An 18,094-nucleotide genomic window follows, 5' to 3' on the forward strand; every position below is an offset into this window, starting at 1 on the left:
ACGGGGGGGGGCAGTTACAATCAGGGCAAATAGCTAGTAGCTCCTTGTAAAATAAACATTGTAAGACATTTTAAGGGGTGCATAATATATATTATGCTTATATGCCACATGTTACTCCAGGGGGCTCAAGGCGGTATGCATTGCTGTCCCTTCACCATTTTATCTTCCCAACAACCCTGTGAGGTAGGTTACAAGGCACCGTCTAATTAAAAAAATATGCTTCCCACGGGGTTACAATCTGCCACTGACCCATTATTTTTTCCTTGTGGAGAATAGCATATAGATAGTGTTCTACAGCATTGTCTATTTTGTCTATATAATTAACTGGACTCAAATGTTAGTTCACAACCAATTTCATTTATCATAGTTTTTTATTAGGAAAATAAGTATAATGTATGAATTAAAAACGTGCTCAGAGTGAGGAATGTTGAGTAAGATTCATGAGGGATAGTTGGGGGCGGAAGAGAAAGGGGCAAAGAGCCCAGTTCCTGCTAGCTTATTATTCATCTAGAGATCATTGTTCAGTTTGGTTATGAGTGTGCCTATGATAAACTGGATTTGTGGAGTAGTCCTTACAAATCAGTTTGCTGACTCACACACTGGCATTGAAAGTGGATCTAATGCAAGTGATGTAACACTTAACTAGATAATAAAGATGCAACAGCTTCCCTCTGATCTTGATCACTTAAATGTAAAAGAGTGCATGCAGTAACTGAAAAAGCATTCACATGAACTCGAAAGTGGTGGAATACCATTTAATAAATGCTGAGTGCATCAGATATGGATGCCACTCAGATCAAGCCAAGATAAAGCAAGTTCAGTGTGGCTACGTGGTGAAGCGGAAGGCCAACCGGTTTTAAGAGATGTTGGCTTTATCCAATAAGCTTAGTATTATTTGGTTAGATTTGTATCCTACTCCATCTCCAAGGACTTCGGAGTTGTAGATTATGTTGAAAGTGACTTCACCAAGCCAGCCAGTGAGGTTCATAGTTTAGTGCAGGCATAGGCAAACTCGGCCCTCCAGATCTTTTGACATATAGTTAACCAATGAGTGTTTGCGCCCTCCTTCCTCTGCTGTCTTCCTTGTTCCCCTGTTCTCACACTCTCTGCTGTCCACCCTGCCATACTTCCCAGGCTTTTGAAACCTAGGAGGACAGTGTGATAGGTCTTGCACTCTTCCCTCAAGCCAAGAAGCAGTAATGCAGCCCTACAATGTTCAGTCGCTCTCATGATTTCAAAGGTCCTGTAGCTTTGCACAGGGATGTCAAATCAGGAATAGCCTGCCTACTACCAAGTATCATTGTTTCTTAGTGACCAGGTGGGTTATTCCCCCACCCGCCCACCCCCAACTTTGTATTTAGCTCAAGATAGGCCGTTTTTAGAGTTTGAATTCCACAGAGAACCACCACGTTATTTAGCAAATTTCAACAGTTTCTCTCGTGGCATGAAAACCAGTATTATGCTAATTGTGTCGTGAATGCCAGCCTTTTTTAGACAGCTTTCTCCGGCTGGAACAAGCAAGTTGTGACCTGTCATTCTGATGCTGACAGACTTTTCAGTCATGGTGTGCTACTTGTTTTCGAAGTTACTAAATATGCGCTGGCTGAAAGGCCTAGCACACCCTTCTATTGCTTAAGGAGATTTCTCTGGTGACAGTTATTAACTCTGTACAGCATATTTTGGTATGGGAAGATCACTACAGCCAGTAGTTCAGTTTGAATCCTTTGGGGGGGGGAGACACGACATTTGCCAACCCTGGAAACATCTACCATTTCATTCCTTTATTGATCATTGCTTTTCGTCAAAGGGCAGGAAGGCATGCCTGTGCAAAAGCAGGATGCGCAAAATAAAGTGGGTGGGGCTGTTGTCTGAAGTGTGTGGTCCTACCTGTTCCAGAGATTAAAATTCTTCTGTCAGATTGTGATTGGCTAGTAGGCCATTCCTTTTTGGGTGAGGCTGTTTGGCCTCTGTTTTCCATTATTTACTTATTTAAAAATATACTGCCTCTATTGTATCACCAAGTTGATGTACAGTAAAAAAAAATCAATACAAAACAACAATTAAATATAATATAAAAACTATTCCAATCTTTGGGGAGGCAGTCTTTTTGATTTACACATTAATGTTGCCCGTTAGCAGACAGGATTATTTTGCAAGGGAAAACCACACCCAGTTAATTCCCCACTATGTCTGCGTGGCTCCTATTGCTAGCCCAATTAAAAAAGGAAGAAGAAAAGACGACTTTGGTTCTTTTCCCTTCTAAGCCATTTGGACCACACTGGATACAGGAGTAGTCCTATAATGTTACTGATACCATCCCATCTCCTTTAGTTTCATGTGTCCCCAATGACCATGTTAATTAACTGTTTAGGGGATTGGATAGGAAACCTTGGAGCCTGAAGCAACTCTAGTTTCTGTTCTTTCATATAGAATCCTGGTGATTTCCTCATGACTCTTATATTTTTGGACTCTTGCAGTTCCTAAATTTTTACGGTTATGCTGTTACAGCATCCAGGAACATAGTGTGCAAAGAATGAAAAGACAGGTCTGTGCCCCAAGAGGTTTGCAATCTAGAAAATGACATAAAGGAGACAACAAGCAAAGACAGAAGCTGGAAGCAGGAATAGAAAGGGGGAAACTATGTGATGTGTACATGTAATTACTGGTAGGTACAGTAATTCTTAGATACAGTAGGGAATGGGAACTAGAGGCTTCTCAGAAAAATTGTATTTTGAAGAAGAGTTTGGATGGAAGCGAGAAGTGACACCATAGATTATTTCTGAGATGCAATTTCAGGCAGAATGAACAAGGGGAAAAAGGCGGGGGAATTTGACGGGGGCCTTTGGACTTTGAACTTGGATGAGATCACAATGGTGGGATGTGGGCCATGGAGATTTTTTTGAAGGTAAAGACAATAAGAATGGGCTGAATCTATGAATGGAAAGCTAACCTGTGTAGGGATTTAAAAGACACTGTGGTATGGTTGGCAGAATGAGAGAAGTGAATTATTTTGACAGCAGAGTGCTGGATAGAGGTGAAGGACCAGATGTAAGACAACAAAAGAGAAAATGCAAGGTGAGAGATGGCCGGGGATGGGCCAGAGTTTTTGTCTCATTTTTTAAATGTTGCATAGGGAGAAGTGATGCGATTTGGTAACAGGCAGCAAAAGAAAGATGCTTTAAAGATAAACCCATGGCTTTTTGCCAGATCAATAGGATGGAGGATATTGGCATTGAGAGAAGAGAGCTTTGAGAAGGTACAGCCCAGCTGCATCACACCAGTGGTCCTTCTAGTCCAGCATCCTATTTCCATAGTGGTCAATGGGAATCCTTCATGGATGATGTCGGACATTTTAAAAACTTCCAGATACAGAGCTACCTTCAGATGTCTTCTAAAAGTTGTGTAGTTCTTTATTGCTTTGACATCTGATGGGAGTGTGTTCCACAGAGAGGGTGCCACTGCCGAGAAGGCCCTTTGCCTGGTTTCCCCTGTAACGTCACTTCTCACAGTGAAGGAACCGCCAGAAGACCCTCACAAGTGGGACCTAAGTGAATGATGGGGTGGAGATGCTCCTTCAGGTATACTGGACCGAGGCCGTTTAGGGCTTTAAATGGTCAGTACCAACACTTTGAATTGTGCTCAGAAAGGGTTTGAAATGATGGCAAAGCATTGAAATATCCAAAAGGCACATGGAGATTCAGAATTGGAGGGAGAAGGTTCTAGGCTAGAGAGTTAAAACCCTTCTGTCAGCACTATTGGTGGTACTGAAAACCATCAGATGTGATGCTGGGTAGAGGGAGAACAGTGAAGGGTCCACTCCCTTGTGTCCTGCACAGCCATTGTATAACCCCTAATGAAGACCATACTCATAAAGACTCAAGATTCTGATCAATGTTCAGATCGTTGCTTACAAATATATCACTTGAGGCTACCAGGCAACTAGGTTTCTGAATACCTTTGCTGTTGGATCAGCAATTCCTAAACATGCATTGTGAACCATTATTCTAGTTTCTTCTTCTTCTTCTTCTTCTTCTTCTTCTTCTTCTTCTTCTTCTTCTTCTTCTTCTTCTTCTTCTTCTTCTTCTTCTTCTTCTTCTTCGCTGCCACTTTATTTCTTATATTGCAAGCAATCTGTGTGATGAGAGAGACCCATGTTAGGGCTGCTGCTTGGAACAACTGCCATGTAAAAGTCTTTCAAGCAGCAGCCTCCCACGCAGTGACCATGATCTGAGAATCTCAGTAATGAACAGGAAGCACAAATATAACAACACTTATCTACTATCTATCTGTACTCGCACACTCCTTGTTGTTGGAATTTATAAAACCCAAAACTCTTCTATAACTTTGCTAAAAATAATAAAATGATACATCAGACTAGGACTTAAGAATTCAGACTAGGAGTGCAACAGAATTCTGATTGGGATATAGTGAAGGCCGAGTCTTCTTTCTTCTAAGTTTTGAAATCTAAAATAATGGTTGTCTTGTTGAAACAACTGTATGCATTGCAATTGCATTGCTATTTCTATTAATACCTGGTTTTAGTTTGGTTTAATTCCCATCTTTCATTTTTTCTCCTTCTGGAAATAAACCAGTGCCTTCTCTAAAGATTTCTATAAGAAATTGTTAGCCTATGTGACTGAGCTGTGTGCTTAGAGATTGTAAATCTTTTGCCCTCTATAACTTGTCTTTAGAATCTCAAAGGTCCAGAGAGGCCTGGACTACTTGCAGCTTTTAATAAAAATTTAAAAATGAGCAAGTTTGTATATATAACAGCTTGGGAGGGCTTGTTCATCACATGTTCCTCATTCTTGTGCCATCATATTTATGTACATTTTAAATTACTGTATTCAATATGAAAAAATCTATATCAGTTAATAATAACCTATGCTCTTTTCCAAATTGCATCTTTTATTTGCAGCTCTAACCCGAGCGTGTGTATCACATTTTGGTTGAGTATGCATAAAAACAAATTGTGAAACAGATGTCCAAAAACAATAATAATTTACAAGTGTCTAAATTTGAGGCCCCATTTGAGCTTGAGGCCCAGGCCAAATGATCCTATGCACAAATAGAGAGAAAGAGTTGAGCCTGATTGCATATCACAAAATTACTTATTTGCAGTAGTTCGGGGGGGGAGTTCGGGGTGTGTGTGTTATGATTTTAAAAATTGGAATGTCCCCTATTTGGGTCACTTTCAGTCCATTTTGGCCAGTAATGTTCAGGTGTTACTGGAGGCATGAAAGTGTCTGCATTAGCCCTGTGCCTATCCTGATTGTTGGCTGTGGTGATTGTAGTTGATCACTCCTACTGAAAAAAATATACCTTCCCAACTGGTTAGCAGAATTTGCTTTCTAAGATAGGTGTTTGAAGGCTACTTCACCTGTTACTTATTCTGACACAATGGTTGCTTAAGGAAAATGTGTGTGCAGTTATTTATTTATAAGATATATATTTTACTTGCGAATCCCTGTGACGGGGTGAGCTCCTGTTGCTCGGTCCCAGTTCCTGCCAACCTAGCAGTTCGAAAGCACGTCAAAGTGCAAGTAGATAAATAGGTACTACTCCAGCAGGAAAGTAAACGTTGTTTCCGTGTGCTGCTCTGGTTCGCCAGAAGTGGCTTAGTCATGCTGGCCACATGACCTGGAAGCTGTACGCCGGCTTCCTCGGCCAGTAAAGCGAGATGAGTGCCGCAACCCCAGAGTCATCTGCGACTGGACTTAACTATCAGGGGTCCTTTATCTTTTTTTATTTTACTGTAGGGTAGGTAAAACAAAAATAAAAGAAGTTAGACTCTTTGTTTTCCATTATAAAAAGAAGTAAAACTTTCCCAAGCAAAGTCATGAGGTTGAGTGGTGTTCCAAGTCTCTGTTCCTCTGCAGATAGATGGGTTGTGATATTACCACGTTTATCGGCTTCCCAGATTACATACATATGTTAAGACATTTTCACTGTCCGTGTGCTATAAAATTTGCTGGAACCACATCTCCACATTAAAGTATCCTATGGAATGATCCTAGTTAGGATCTGGATTGTGTCTGTATTAAGATCTCTAATTGTCTGGATTTGTAGCTGATCACGACAGTCTGACTACATTTATGTGGTTTCTAGTCAAACAAGAAAAAATGCCTTTTTATAAGTCCTATTTGAACTTCCTATAGCCCTGGCTAATATTGATCATAAGTTATAAACTGACTGACTGGCAAGAGAATCTGCCTCTTCTTGAAGACATCTCAGAAGATGATCTCCTTGAGAAATCCACATGTAGATATAAGCCAGGTGTAGTGTTCTTCGGGTTTTAATGGTGTATGTGTGTGTGTGTGTGTGTGTGTGTGTGTGTGTGTGTGTGTGTGTGTGATCAAGGTACCCACAGTAACTTGAAACATAACTTTTTACAGGCCACAAAGAATAGAGATAATTTACAAAGAAGAAATTTACATAATTTTTAAAAAATACTCAGGAGACAACAAAGTATTCTGTGGCATTCCTTATTTCATATGAACATATGCTATCAACTCAGCATTGTGTCGCATTGTGTTAATATCCATTATTTAGCACAAGATGCTTTGGTTACTTTAAAATATGTACTGATATATATAACATAAACCACTGTAGCAGTAATATTTTATGAAGAATTGCTTCAGTGCACTTTCCCAAAAAATGTTACACATTTGGGTGTGCAAGTAGATCCTTTCCAGTTTTCTTCCCCCTTATCAGAGAACCAGATTTACAACTTACCATGGCCCTACCATACGTAGAAAGAAGAGCCTTTTGGATGTTATACATTTTATGGTTTCCATGGTGACACAATGCCGCAGAGACATCTTGAAACTATATCCTCACAAGTTAGCACAAATATAAAAATGTCCTCTTTTCCATAAGTAATCCCATGTTGTACTAATCAGAATCTTTTTTCCATTGTCTTCAATTCTTTACACAATTCTCTGGTAGTAGTAACATATGATTAAGCAGGAAAGCTTTGTCTACCACACTTGCCATTTTGCTCCCCCACCACCACCAAAGAAGAATACAGTTTTTCATGATTAATTTTTTATTTGGAAAAAATTACGCATCACTTCCACTTAAGGCTACACAGCATGATTAGGTATTGTGATTTTTAAACATTATTAGTATTTATGTAGGTGAGGCATTTTGGGTGTAACCTCATTATCCTTTTACCAACTCAACTTGTCAAATGCCGTTTCTTATTATCATGGCTAATACTTGCAGACCCTGCAGAAGTCCTTGTGCGAATGGGAGTACTTCATTGGATGCAGCCTTATGTATTTATGGAGAACTGGCAGTTGTCCATTTCAACATCTTAAAATAATCTAGATCTGGGCTCTTTTGGAAGCCTGTTCATCAAGCTATTGTGCCTACTACTCATTCAATATCACTCACTTCTACTCACATAAATCCATCAGAAGAGGCACATACAGCAGCCGCCAAATCACTCAAATTGTATACATGCAGGTCCCGCTTTCTGAACGCTCGCCATGCAAAAATGTTAATCTACAACAAAATGAAGCTTTATTGAAGGCACAGCCCACTAAAACAGAGGTTGCCCACCTTTCTGAAGTCAATAGACAGATCTATAAATTGCTGTGGGCACTGCAGATGTAGGCACTGCACCTTAGTCCATTGGCTACAACAGAATGCTTCTTGCTTGCCTAATTCAAGAGCAGGAGACCCTGCAAATGACCTTTACCAGTGCTCATGCACTAGAATATTAGTGCAATGCCTGTCTTTTCTTGCAATTGAAAACTCTTTTCAGTATGCCATCAGGGCTGTGTGGGAAGAAAAGTAACTTTTTTGTTTTTGTTTCGAGTTAGTCATTTTGCTGGTGTCTAGAGGACAAACGGCTTAACTGTGTTTTTTGTTGCATTTAAGCTGTAGTTGGGCAAAAGGACACTGTTGCATAATTATTTAACTGGTTTTCTATCTGTGTGCTGCTGAATGAGTAGGCTGCCTAGAGTTGCTCAGATCACAGGATATTAGGAACATCATATTAAAGTAATTTACAGTGCTTTTCAAAAGGTAGTGAGCTTGAGCAGTCCCTTTTTAAAGTAAAGGGCAACAAATAAGCCTTTTTGAGGAAGAAATGAGCACACACTAAAAGTGTAGGAGAGCTTAGGAGAAGTGGCAGAGTTGTTTTTCTCTGAAACTTTCAGGTGCTGGATAAAATGTCAGATTTGCTTTAGGGCTAAAATCTGGCTTTTGTACATTTTGTTTACTTTCCCTCACTGAGCTAGATTTTCTACTCTCTGACTGTCTTATTATCTGAACTAGCATCTTTTTAAAATTTCCAATGATATTTGTACTTAAAGTCACATTCATTTCTAGTGGTTTCACTTGCAGTTTAGGGTGTTTCTCTGCAGAGTAGCTTTCAAATATTTGTGTGGTTTCTCTGAACGCCATTTCTCAGAATCGTATTTCCCAATAGTGTCAAACTTCATCTTGATTTTTAACATACCTTATGTTATAAGAATTTTAAGGTCTTAGATATATAATAAATGTTCATAAATGTACCAAGCAAACACGTACATAAATATATAAACTACATGTCTGAAACAGTACAGGAAGACAGTCCTGAAACCATTTTGACTCCCAAACTGACCAAATCTTTCTCTGCAAGGAGGGAGGGCGTGAGGGAACCTTCCCATTGTCTCAGGAATTGTCCCATTGTCTCAGTCATACCTTGGGTTGAGTACGCTGCGGGTTGCGTACTTTCAGGTTAAGAACCGCACGGCCCCGGAAATGTTTCCTTCCGGGTTCCGCCACATGCGCAGAAGCATTCTGCACGCTTCACGCATGCACAGAAGCACTACTCAGGCTGCATACTTTTCAGGGTGTGAACGGCACCCCGAAATGGATTGAGTACGCAACCCAAGGTACCACTATAATTACCATCTCAAAGAAATGGCCAGACTACCAGGAAAGGCAATCAGATAAGGCATTATCAGATAACCTGGCAGACAGGAAAAACAACAACATTCAAATTTCTGTGGTAGACCGCCTTTTCTGTGATGTAGGTATGATGTATCTGGGGGGTGGTCTTCGGCTACACCCCTTCTGTGATCTATGTATGAGGTTTCTGGGGGCGGGCAATTTAAAATGTCTATATAAGGGCAGGCACACCTTTGTTCTGGGTCCTCCTCCTTTCTCCTGCCGGTGAGGGCACCCTGTTACAACAGTTCAATAAAGATGAGGCTTACTAGGTGCTTTGTTTCTCAATATTCTTTGGTTGGCCTCTGTTATTTTCTCCTACCGATGGAGAACCTACAAAGGACTATAAGGGCTCTTGTATACCCCATAAGGGAATAAGGGCAGATTTTGTTTATACATGTAACACTTACAAAGCAAAACTGGCCACTGTTGCATCTTTATTGATAAATAAGAACCGCCACCATTTTTCCTTATATTATTTAGAAGGCTTTTAAAGCAGCAGTTAAATGTGCAATTAATGGAAGGTGGTGCATTTTCTTCTACTATTCCTTCCTTCCTTTGTTCCAGTTTTCACCCAGTACATATCTTGATTGAAACTTGAACTGAAATCTCAGCTAGTGTATGCTTATGATCACCTGGCCAGCCCCACCCTGTCCGTTGTGTTCACACGGTCGATGTGTTTCAAGAGAAGTATGACATGTGGAATGGTGATTGTAATTCATGTTAGACCAAAGAATGGCTGTTGCATAAGCAGATGTTATACACTGTGTGAGATCTTCTGATTGGTTTAGCATCAACAGGAATTATGTTTTCTAACAACAATCAACCACAGTCCATGACCAACTGGTGGGCCCATTGGCTATCTTGAATTGTCATTGCAATCTCTCGCCCAGGGGTGAGGAACCTCTGACCTAAGGCCAATCTTGGCTGCCAGGGAGTCCCAAGGTGGCCCACAAGACCATTCCCCCTCCTCCCCAAAAAACAACCATGCCCACCTGTCCATCAGCTGACACCCTGTGTGATCTCAGTTGATGGGCAGAAGGGTGGAGTTAAGTTCTGCTTTGACTGCATACACCTGTTCTCAGCGGGGAACTGGGGCGCCCAAATAGAGTGGCAAGGTTGAACCACCCATTCAGCTGATGAATAGGGGAGTTAAATCCTGTCAGTTCTCCAGGTTACGCACCTGTTTATCAGAAGCTGCAACTTATAAATAATTTAAATAAATATGAAGTGACAAAAGGTGCCAAAAGCAGATAATTTAAAGTTAAATTTTCGCAGGAGTGTCAAATGTCTTTAAAATAATTTCCATGTTGTCAGTTTGGTACCCGTGTTACTTTATATTTAGTTGTTTGTGGTCTTAGAATTGGCTAAAGCGAGGCTCTTATCCTGCCAGCCGTCATAATAATGGTGTTCTGTTCTTAAATAGCTGTCATCTAGCACCTTCTTTGTGGTTACCAAGCTCTTTGCTATCAATGGTCTCCTAGTAACACTGACGAAAGCTGTAATTGAATTTCAGTTTGCAGTGTGTGCTTTCTAGACTGTTCGGTTAAGTTGATGCTTTTATTTATTTTGAAGATGCAGCTCAGGATTGCTAGATATGTGAAATCTTAATAAAAGCTATCTCTCTTTGCCCAGAATAAAACTTTTTAATTGACTTGGCATTTTTGGTTGGTCAGTTAATATATTTTGCAAATTGCTTGCACAAGACATTACATGCTGAACTAGACGGTTTGAGTAACTTAAATTTTCAGGGAACTTTGCCTTTGTACACATGTGTAAATGGAAGGTATCAGCACGGGGAGTCTCATTTCCTGTATTTTCAGAAAAGTGCTGACTTCTCAAAACTTTCCTTTTTAAATGTGCAAAATGTTTCTTTAGTACAGATGAAAGCTAGATGTTATTTTCTATACTCAAGAAGCAATTCCTTGAAATTGCTATGTATGTGCTAGTAAATGAGACTTGAGTTTTACAAGCAAGACATTACTGTCTTGTCACTAGAAATCTACCTCACTCCTGAGACTGAGGCCTGGTCTTGAACCCAGAGATGATAAAAGTGGACTGTACAACCTTGATTTTCTGGTGGGCAATGTCATTTTTGAATATTCCTCTGCAATTTAAAACAAAAGCTGCAAGAAGCAGGAAACTCAACATATTAAGGATAACATTTTATCACATTTCTATATTTATAGGGAGATTAATAATGAGAAAAGTACATGATACACGTCTATATAAGTAAATAGAGGGGCAGGAAAAATAGATTATACCCCACCTATGGCACAAAACTTTTACAGCTAGATCGTTATCTCTTCGGGAAGTTCATGGCAGTCTTCCACAATACAATATTTTACAGACAATAAAGACTGTACTGCATAAACACAATATAGCAATAAAGAAATATTTATTTTCACCCCTTTCAGATGTGCCCCCTGGAGAGCAAGAAAAGCTTTTTATTCAGAAGTTGCGACAATGTTGCGTCCTCTTCGACTTCATTTCTGATCCACTAAGTGACCTGAAGTGGAAGGAAGTAAAACGAGCAGCTTTAAGTGAAATGGTAGAGTACATCACGCATAACCGCAATGTAATAACTGAGCCCATTTACCCAGAAGTAGTACATATGGTAAGTGATTTAAATATAATTTATTTATTTATTTATTTATTTTAAAAAAAAACCTTTTGTTCTGAGTAAACTCCCCATAATTGAAGCTCTCTAGGTTCTAGAACTGTGCTCCTCAAACCGTGGGCCTCAGCCTACTTCTCAGGTGGGCTTCAGCCTGCCCCTTAATTTATGCAATAGCCTTTTGGTGGGCTGAATGCTTACAGGGGCAGCTCCCTACATGTGCACTGCATAGGCATGTGGGGCAGTGGGAGTTGGTCGGAGAGCAAAGCAAGAGTGAAGCTGTAGGGTACCATGTTGGAGGACTGGATAGAAAGGAAAGAGGTAGTGGCCAAGTGCGACAGAAGAAAGAAAATGGGAAGGAGGGAGGCAAAAGAAACAAACTGCATAAAGGACAGGGGAGGGGGAGAGAGAAGCACCCAGGGCCACTGCTGAGTCTTCAAGCTCCTCTGCTTTTCTCTGACTCTCACATTGCACACTCAACACCCCAGTTCTCTCTTCCTGCTGAGTCTGCACCAAAGCCAGGAAGACTCTTCTCCATCCTCTGAGGGGAAGAGGCCAGAGGGGCTGTTTGAGGAAATGACAAGTAAAATGAATATATTCAAACGTATTTATATTAAAATATTCTAAAAGTAAAGTAATAAACTGGAAATAGAGAAGAAGTGCATAAGACAGGGAAGCTGTTAACAGCAAGAAGATGAAAGCAAAATGACCAGAGATTAAAGATGGGGGAAGTTAGGGGAGGAGGAATAAGGTAGAAGTTAACTATGGAGGGAGAAGGAGGGGGACGACAAGAGAGGAGAACAAATATTTTGCCTGTTTCCACATGCCTCTCAGATTTTACCTAAATTGAAACGTAAGCCACTTTGTGCCCCGAAAGGTGTCCTATAATTAAATTTGCATATGATGTATTATAAGATTAAGAATGGGATGTGTGAGTCACAATGCTCCAAAATCAGTGTGGTGCTTTGCTATGGGACTTCCGCCACTAGGAAATTGATGTGGCAAAAAGTAATACAGTATCAATTTCAAAAGTGGCTAATTATCAGGGCCGGCTCTAGGGGTAGGCTGGGTGGCGCAGGGCGCCAGGTGGCAGAGCCATGCCCACCCACCAGTCGCGGCAAGAAACAGGGCAGGGGTGCCAGAGCGATCTCCGCACCACAGTGCCAGGGTGCCCGACATGCTTGAGACCGCCCTGCTAATTATGTCACTTTCTACTTCAGTCTGCTGTTATTTTGTAACTGGCATTGCCCTTGCACTGCCATTTTAGGACGGGGGTGAGTATTTTTTTTCACCCTCAAAAGGATGCTGCAGTTGGAATATTGAGAACCCCTGATCTAAAAGGGTTTTCTTTACGCTTCATTTCCTGGCATGGATTTTTAGTTCACTTTGTACTTTCAGGCTTGTCTTTTATAGCTAAAATGTAACAACACCATACTTGCAGCAGCATCAAGAGTGTTGTATAAATCTGACTCCAGTCTTGCAAAGTCTGCTTTTACTTTTGCTAGAATCTCGATGTTCCATTTGTATGTTCTAAATTTACAAAAGGAATAGTTAGTAATCCACTAATTTTGGCATTGCTTGCTAGCCAAACCCATTACAGTGGTACCTCTACTTACGAATGTTTCTACTTACGAATGGAGCTCCGTCCGCCATCTTGGATGTGGTTTAGATAGGACTTTTTCTACTTACAAATTTTTAGATAGGGTTGCTTCTACTTACGATTTTTTTCTCCCAATGCATTCCTATGGGATTCGACTTACAATTTTTTTCGACTTACAAATGTGCGTTCGGAACGCATTAAATTCGTAAGTAGAGGTACCACTGTACTTGTGGGCATCACAAAGGTTGTCTTCTCCCCAAATCCTCTGATATGTGCAGAAAACTCGGCGAGGGGGGGGGTTGTTTGCAAAATTAACAAAGCAAACAACATCACTATTTCACAGCCCAGAGACCCTCCATTAAAATACCATGCTAAAACCATCAGTGAGGGGGAAAGCCTATAACCTTGATGTTACTACAGTGGTACCTTGGTTTAAGAACAGTCCTGTTTACGAAATATTTGGTATACGAACTCCGCAAAACCGGAAGTAGTGTTCTGGTTAGCGAACTTTACCTTGACCTATGAACGGAATGGTGGAAGGGCACCAGCGGCGGGAGGCCTCATTAGGGAAAGTGTGCCTTGGTTTAAGAACGGCTTTGGTTTAAGGACGTATCATGCTTGGGTCTCCTATCCTTCATGCCCAGCCCACTTTAGTAAGTGAAGGAGCACACAGAACAGTTTCTGAAGATGACATAATTGTATGGATTAAGTTCATACGGGAGAAGATGGTCCTTGAAACGTTGCTGTCCCAAACCACTTAGAGACCTAAAAGTTAAAAACAGTACTTTGAATCAGGCCTGAAAAGCAACTAGAAGCCTTCACCGATGGCATAAAATCAGATTGATTTACCTGAGAAGCATGCCCCTGTCAGCAGTCTAGCAGCTACATTGTGGTCCAGTTTAAAGTTTCTGAATACTCTTCAGAGGCCACTTTCTGTAAGGCACATTACAGTAGATTTTATCTGAATATCAGCAGACCTTGAGTAACTAGAAAAGATCTCTTCTCTAGGAAAGGGCACAGCTGGAGTTCCAACTACCGTGTTTCCCCTTTTTTAAGACGTAATCATAAAGTAAGCCATGGCAGGATTTTTAAACATTTGCGAAATATAAGACATACCCCGAAAATAAGGCATACCTCCATGCCATATGGAGCGAGACCGCCAAGCGCCCCAGCCAGCCAGCGGGACTCAGAATGTCGGCTGCAGCAGCAGCAGGAGACCTGATGGCTCGGTGCCTGGAGCCAGAACTGACGGCTGCAGCGTGGAGCGTGCCAAGTTCTCCGCAGCACCAAACGGTTGGAGCGCCCTGCCGGGCTGGGCAAGCACCCCAGCCAGCGGCCTCCGCCTGGCCCAGCCAAGGAGACCTGCCTCGCCGCCACCCAGAACCGGCAGTTGCAGCGTGGAGCGCGCCGAGCGCTCCGGAGCGCCGAGCGCTTGGAGCGCTCTGTCGGGCCGGGCGGAGCGCCTGAGCCAGCGGCCTCCGCCTGGCCCCACCAAGGAGACCTGCCTCCCCGCTGCCCAGAACCGACGGCTGCAGCGCTGAACGCTTGGAGCGCCAAGCATTTGGAGCGCCGGCCGGGCGGAGCACCTAAGCCAGCGGCCTCCGCCTGGCCCAGCCGAGGAGACCTGCCTCGCTGCCACCCAGAACTGGCAGCTGCAGCGTGGAGCGCACCGAGCGCTCCGGAGCGCCGAGCGCTCTGTCGGGCCGGGTGGAGCGCCTGAGTTAGCGGCCTCCACCTGGCCCCACCGAGGAGGTCTGCCTCCCCGCCGCCCAGAACCGGCGGCTGCAGCGTGGAACACAGCAAGTGCTCCGGAGCGCCGAGCGCTTGGAGCGCTCTGTCGGGCCAGGCGGAGCGCCTGAGTTAGCGGCCTCCGCCTGGCCCCGCCGAGGAGGTCTGCCTCCCCGCCGCCCAGAACCGGGGGCTGCAGCGTGGAACACAGCAAGTGCTCTGGAGCGCCGAGCGCTTGGAGCGCTCTGTCGGTCCGGGCGGAGTGCCTGAGTTAGCGGCCTCCGCCTGGCCCCGCCGAGGAGGTCTGCCTCCCCACCGCCCAGAACCGGCGGCTGCAGCGTGGAACACAGCAAGTGCTCCGGAGCGCACCGAGCGCTTGGAGCGCTCTGTCGGGCCGGGCGGAGCGCCTGAGCCAGCGGCCTCCGCCTGGCCCCACCAAGGAGACCTGCCTCCCCGCTGCCCAGAACCGACGGCTGCAGCGCTGAACGCTTGGAGCGCCAAGCACTTGGAGCGCCGGCCGGGCGGAGCACCTAAGCCAGCGGCCTCCGCCTGGCCCAGCCGAGGAGACCTGCCTCGCTGCCACCCAGAACTGGCAGCTGCAGCGTGGAGCGCACCGAGCGCTCCGGAGCGCCGAGCGCTCTGTCGGGCCGGGTGGAGCGCCTGAGTTAGCGGCCTCCGCCTGGCCCCACCGAGGAGGTCTGCCTCCCCGCCGCCCAGAACCGGCGGCTGCAGCGTGGAGCACAGCAAGTGCTCCGGAGCACCGAGCGCTTGGAGCCCTCTGTCGGGCCGGGCGGAGTGCCTGAGTTAGCGGCCTCCGCCTGGCCCCGCCGAGGAGGTCTGCCTCCCCGCCGCCCAGAACCGGCGGCTGCAGCGTGGAACACAGCAAGTGCTCTGGAGCGCCGAGCGCTTGGAGCGCTCTGTCGGTCCAGGCGGAGTGCCTGAGTTAGCGGCCTCCGCCTGGCCCCGCCGAGGAGGTCTGCCTCCCCACCGCCCAGAACCGGCGGCTGCAGCGTGGAACACAGTAAGTGCTCCGGAGCGCCGAGCGCTTGGAGCGCTCTGTCGGGCCGGGCGGAGCGCCTGAGTTAGCAGCCTCCGCCTGGCCCCGCCGAGGAGGTCTGCCTCCCCGCCGCCCGAACTGGCGGCTGCAGCATGGAGCACGCCAAGCGCTCCGCAACGCCAAGTGCTTAGAGCGCCTTGCCGGGCCGGGCGGAGTGCCTGAGCCTGTGTTCTCCGGATCGGCAGAAATCAGGGGACTGGGTGGGAGGGCGACTGCAGTATCCGGAGGGCTGGGGAGTTGCTCTAGGACTTCTCTCCCTCCCTCCTTCTCCGTCTCTTTCCCCTCTCATCAGACACTCATGTGCTGCATCTGCATTGGGATAACTTGATGGTAGAATTTGGGCTAGATGACAGGTAATTTTTTTTAAAAAGACACCCCACCGAAAATAAGACACCCTGTGTTTTTTTGAGAAAAAAAAGTTATAAGACGGTGTCTTAAAAAAGGGGAAACACGGTAATTGGCAGAAAGTATCACTGGCCACTTCCATCACCTGAACATCTAGAAACAGTGCTAGTCTGATCCTTAAGTGGGGAGTGGAACTCCATTCAACAAAGGAAATACACCTATACCCTGTCCAGTCATATTTTTGATTGAAAGCATCTCTGATTCATCTGCTTTAAGTTTAATGGTTGTTACTCCTGATGGATTCCATTGCTCATCTCAGACACCACTTTGTGACTCCCGCTGTCTCCCCCAGAATTCATTGGAAAAAGAGCTGGTGGTGTCTGTCTGTTGATGGCACTGTAACCCAAATCACAGTAACTATTACAAACATCCTGTAAAGTATGCCAGTCTTATTCCCCGATTACAGATAAATGTTGGGGTAAGGGATATTTGTCTACCTACCTTATGCCTACTCAGTGAGTTTATTCCTGAGCTAAGATTTAAACCAGGGTCTTCCCAGGTCATACTTGCAGACTTACCACTGCACTGTAGCAGTTATTTAGGACTGCATGTGGTAGTTAGAACAAAAATACATCTCAATACTTTGGTTTCAAAAGCATATACAGTCGTACATTGGAAGTCGAACGGAATCCCTACTGGAAACGACTTCTAATTGGCTGCAGGCCAGTCGGAAGTCTTTGAAGTCCCATTGGACATTCCTCTTCCAAAAATGGTTCGCAAACCGGAACAGTCACTTCCGGGTTTGCGGTATTTGGGAGCCAAAATGTTCGAGAACCAAGTTGTTTGAAAACCAAGGTACAACTGTATCACTCTGTATGTATTGATATTATGGTATTGCTAATATGCTGGGTTCTTTTCTTGCCCCCTTTTTATTTTTTTCTTTAATAAACTTTATTTAAATAAAGTTAAAAACACTTCTTAACATGTAATAGTCTTGATAGTGAACAGAGTGCTAGTATGGGAATTCTTAAAAAATAATTACAAAACCTTTTGACAGTAGTTTTCAGAAGAGCTTCCAAGATACAGTGTTCTTTCCCTCTGGTTTACTGGACTTGACCTAGAGGCAAGATCCTTCTTTATGTAAAGCAAATAAAGCGAACATTATTTCGGGGGTAGCAAGAGATAGAAACTTGGAGAAAGAAATTCATAATAGCAAAACTTGTTTGGTGGTATTTGGAATAAGTTTTTTTTCTGCTGTGTGTTTACACTTGTTAGCATGTCCCTGTTTAATTTTTTGGGGGGGGGGTTAAAATGGGATTTTCTTGTAATGTCACTTAGACAGATGTGATTTTTAGTTTGCAGTTAACATGTTTCGCACACTACCACCTTCATCCAATCCAACGGGAGCAGAATTTGACCCAGAGGAGGATGAACCAACCTTAGAAGCCGCCTGGCCTCACTTACAGGTACTATACAAACATATTTTTTTTCGTTTCTTTGACTAAACAAAGAGGGGCTAAACTGCTGCAGAACAAAAGGTGACACACTTTAAATCTGAACGCTCAACGCAGTGGTTTGATATTCTAAGTTTCTAATGGATAGCCTACTCCTTTTAAGACTGCAGTTTGACCTAAATGTTAATTAATGAACTGTAACTTGGTTATGTCAATGTAGGTTTAGTGGAATACTTTAATCATAAAAATATAAATGAATGTATATTACAGTAATTGATTGGGGCCTTTTTGGGCTTGTAGGGTTATAACTTGGAGACATAAGCTCTTTTTAAAAGTGTAAGGTGCATGGT

At 43.8% G+C, this 18,094-nt stretch overlaps 1 protein-coding gene across 13 annotated transcripts in view; it reads left to right on the top strand.

The window, feature by feature from the left end:
* The window catches only part of PPP2R5C (protein phosphatase 2 regulatory subunit B'gamma), a 78,498-nt gene that overhangs the window by 34,509 nt on the left and 25,895 nt on the right, over positions 1-18,094 (top strand). For all 13 annotated transcript variants that reach the window (XR_015946617.1, XR_015946618.1, XM_035105788.3 and 10 more), the window contains 2 exons: positions 11,361-11,560; positions 17,646-17,756. Coding sequence is in view for 11 of the 13 variants with exons in the window: in XM_035105788.3 (XP_034961679.1) it covers positions 11,361-11,560; positions 17,646-17,756 (311 nt within the window). In the remaining 2 variants the exon portion in view is untranslated. The remainder of the gene's footprint in view (positions 1-11,360; positions 11,561-17,645; positions 17,757-18,094) is intronic.

The sequence above is a fragment of the Zootoca vivipara genome, chromosome 1, assembly GCF_965207765.1.
Source record: "Zootoca vivipara chromosome 1, rZooViv2.hap1.1, whole genome shotgun sequence".
In the NCBI taxonomy this organism is placed as follows: Eukaryota; Metazoa; Chordata; class Lepidosauria; order Squamata; family Lacertidae; genus Zootoca; species Zootoca vivipara.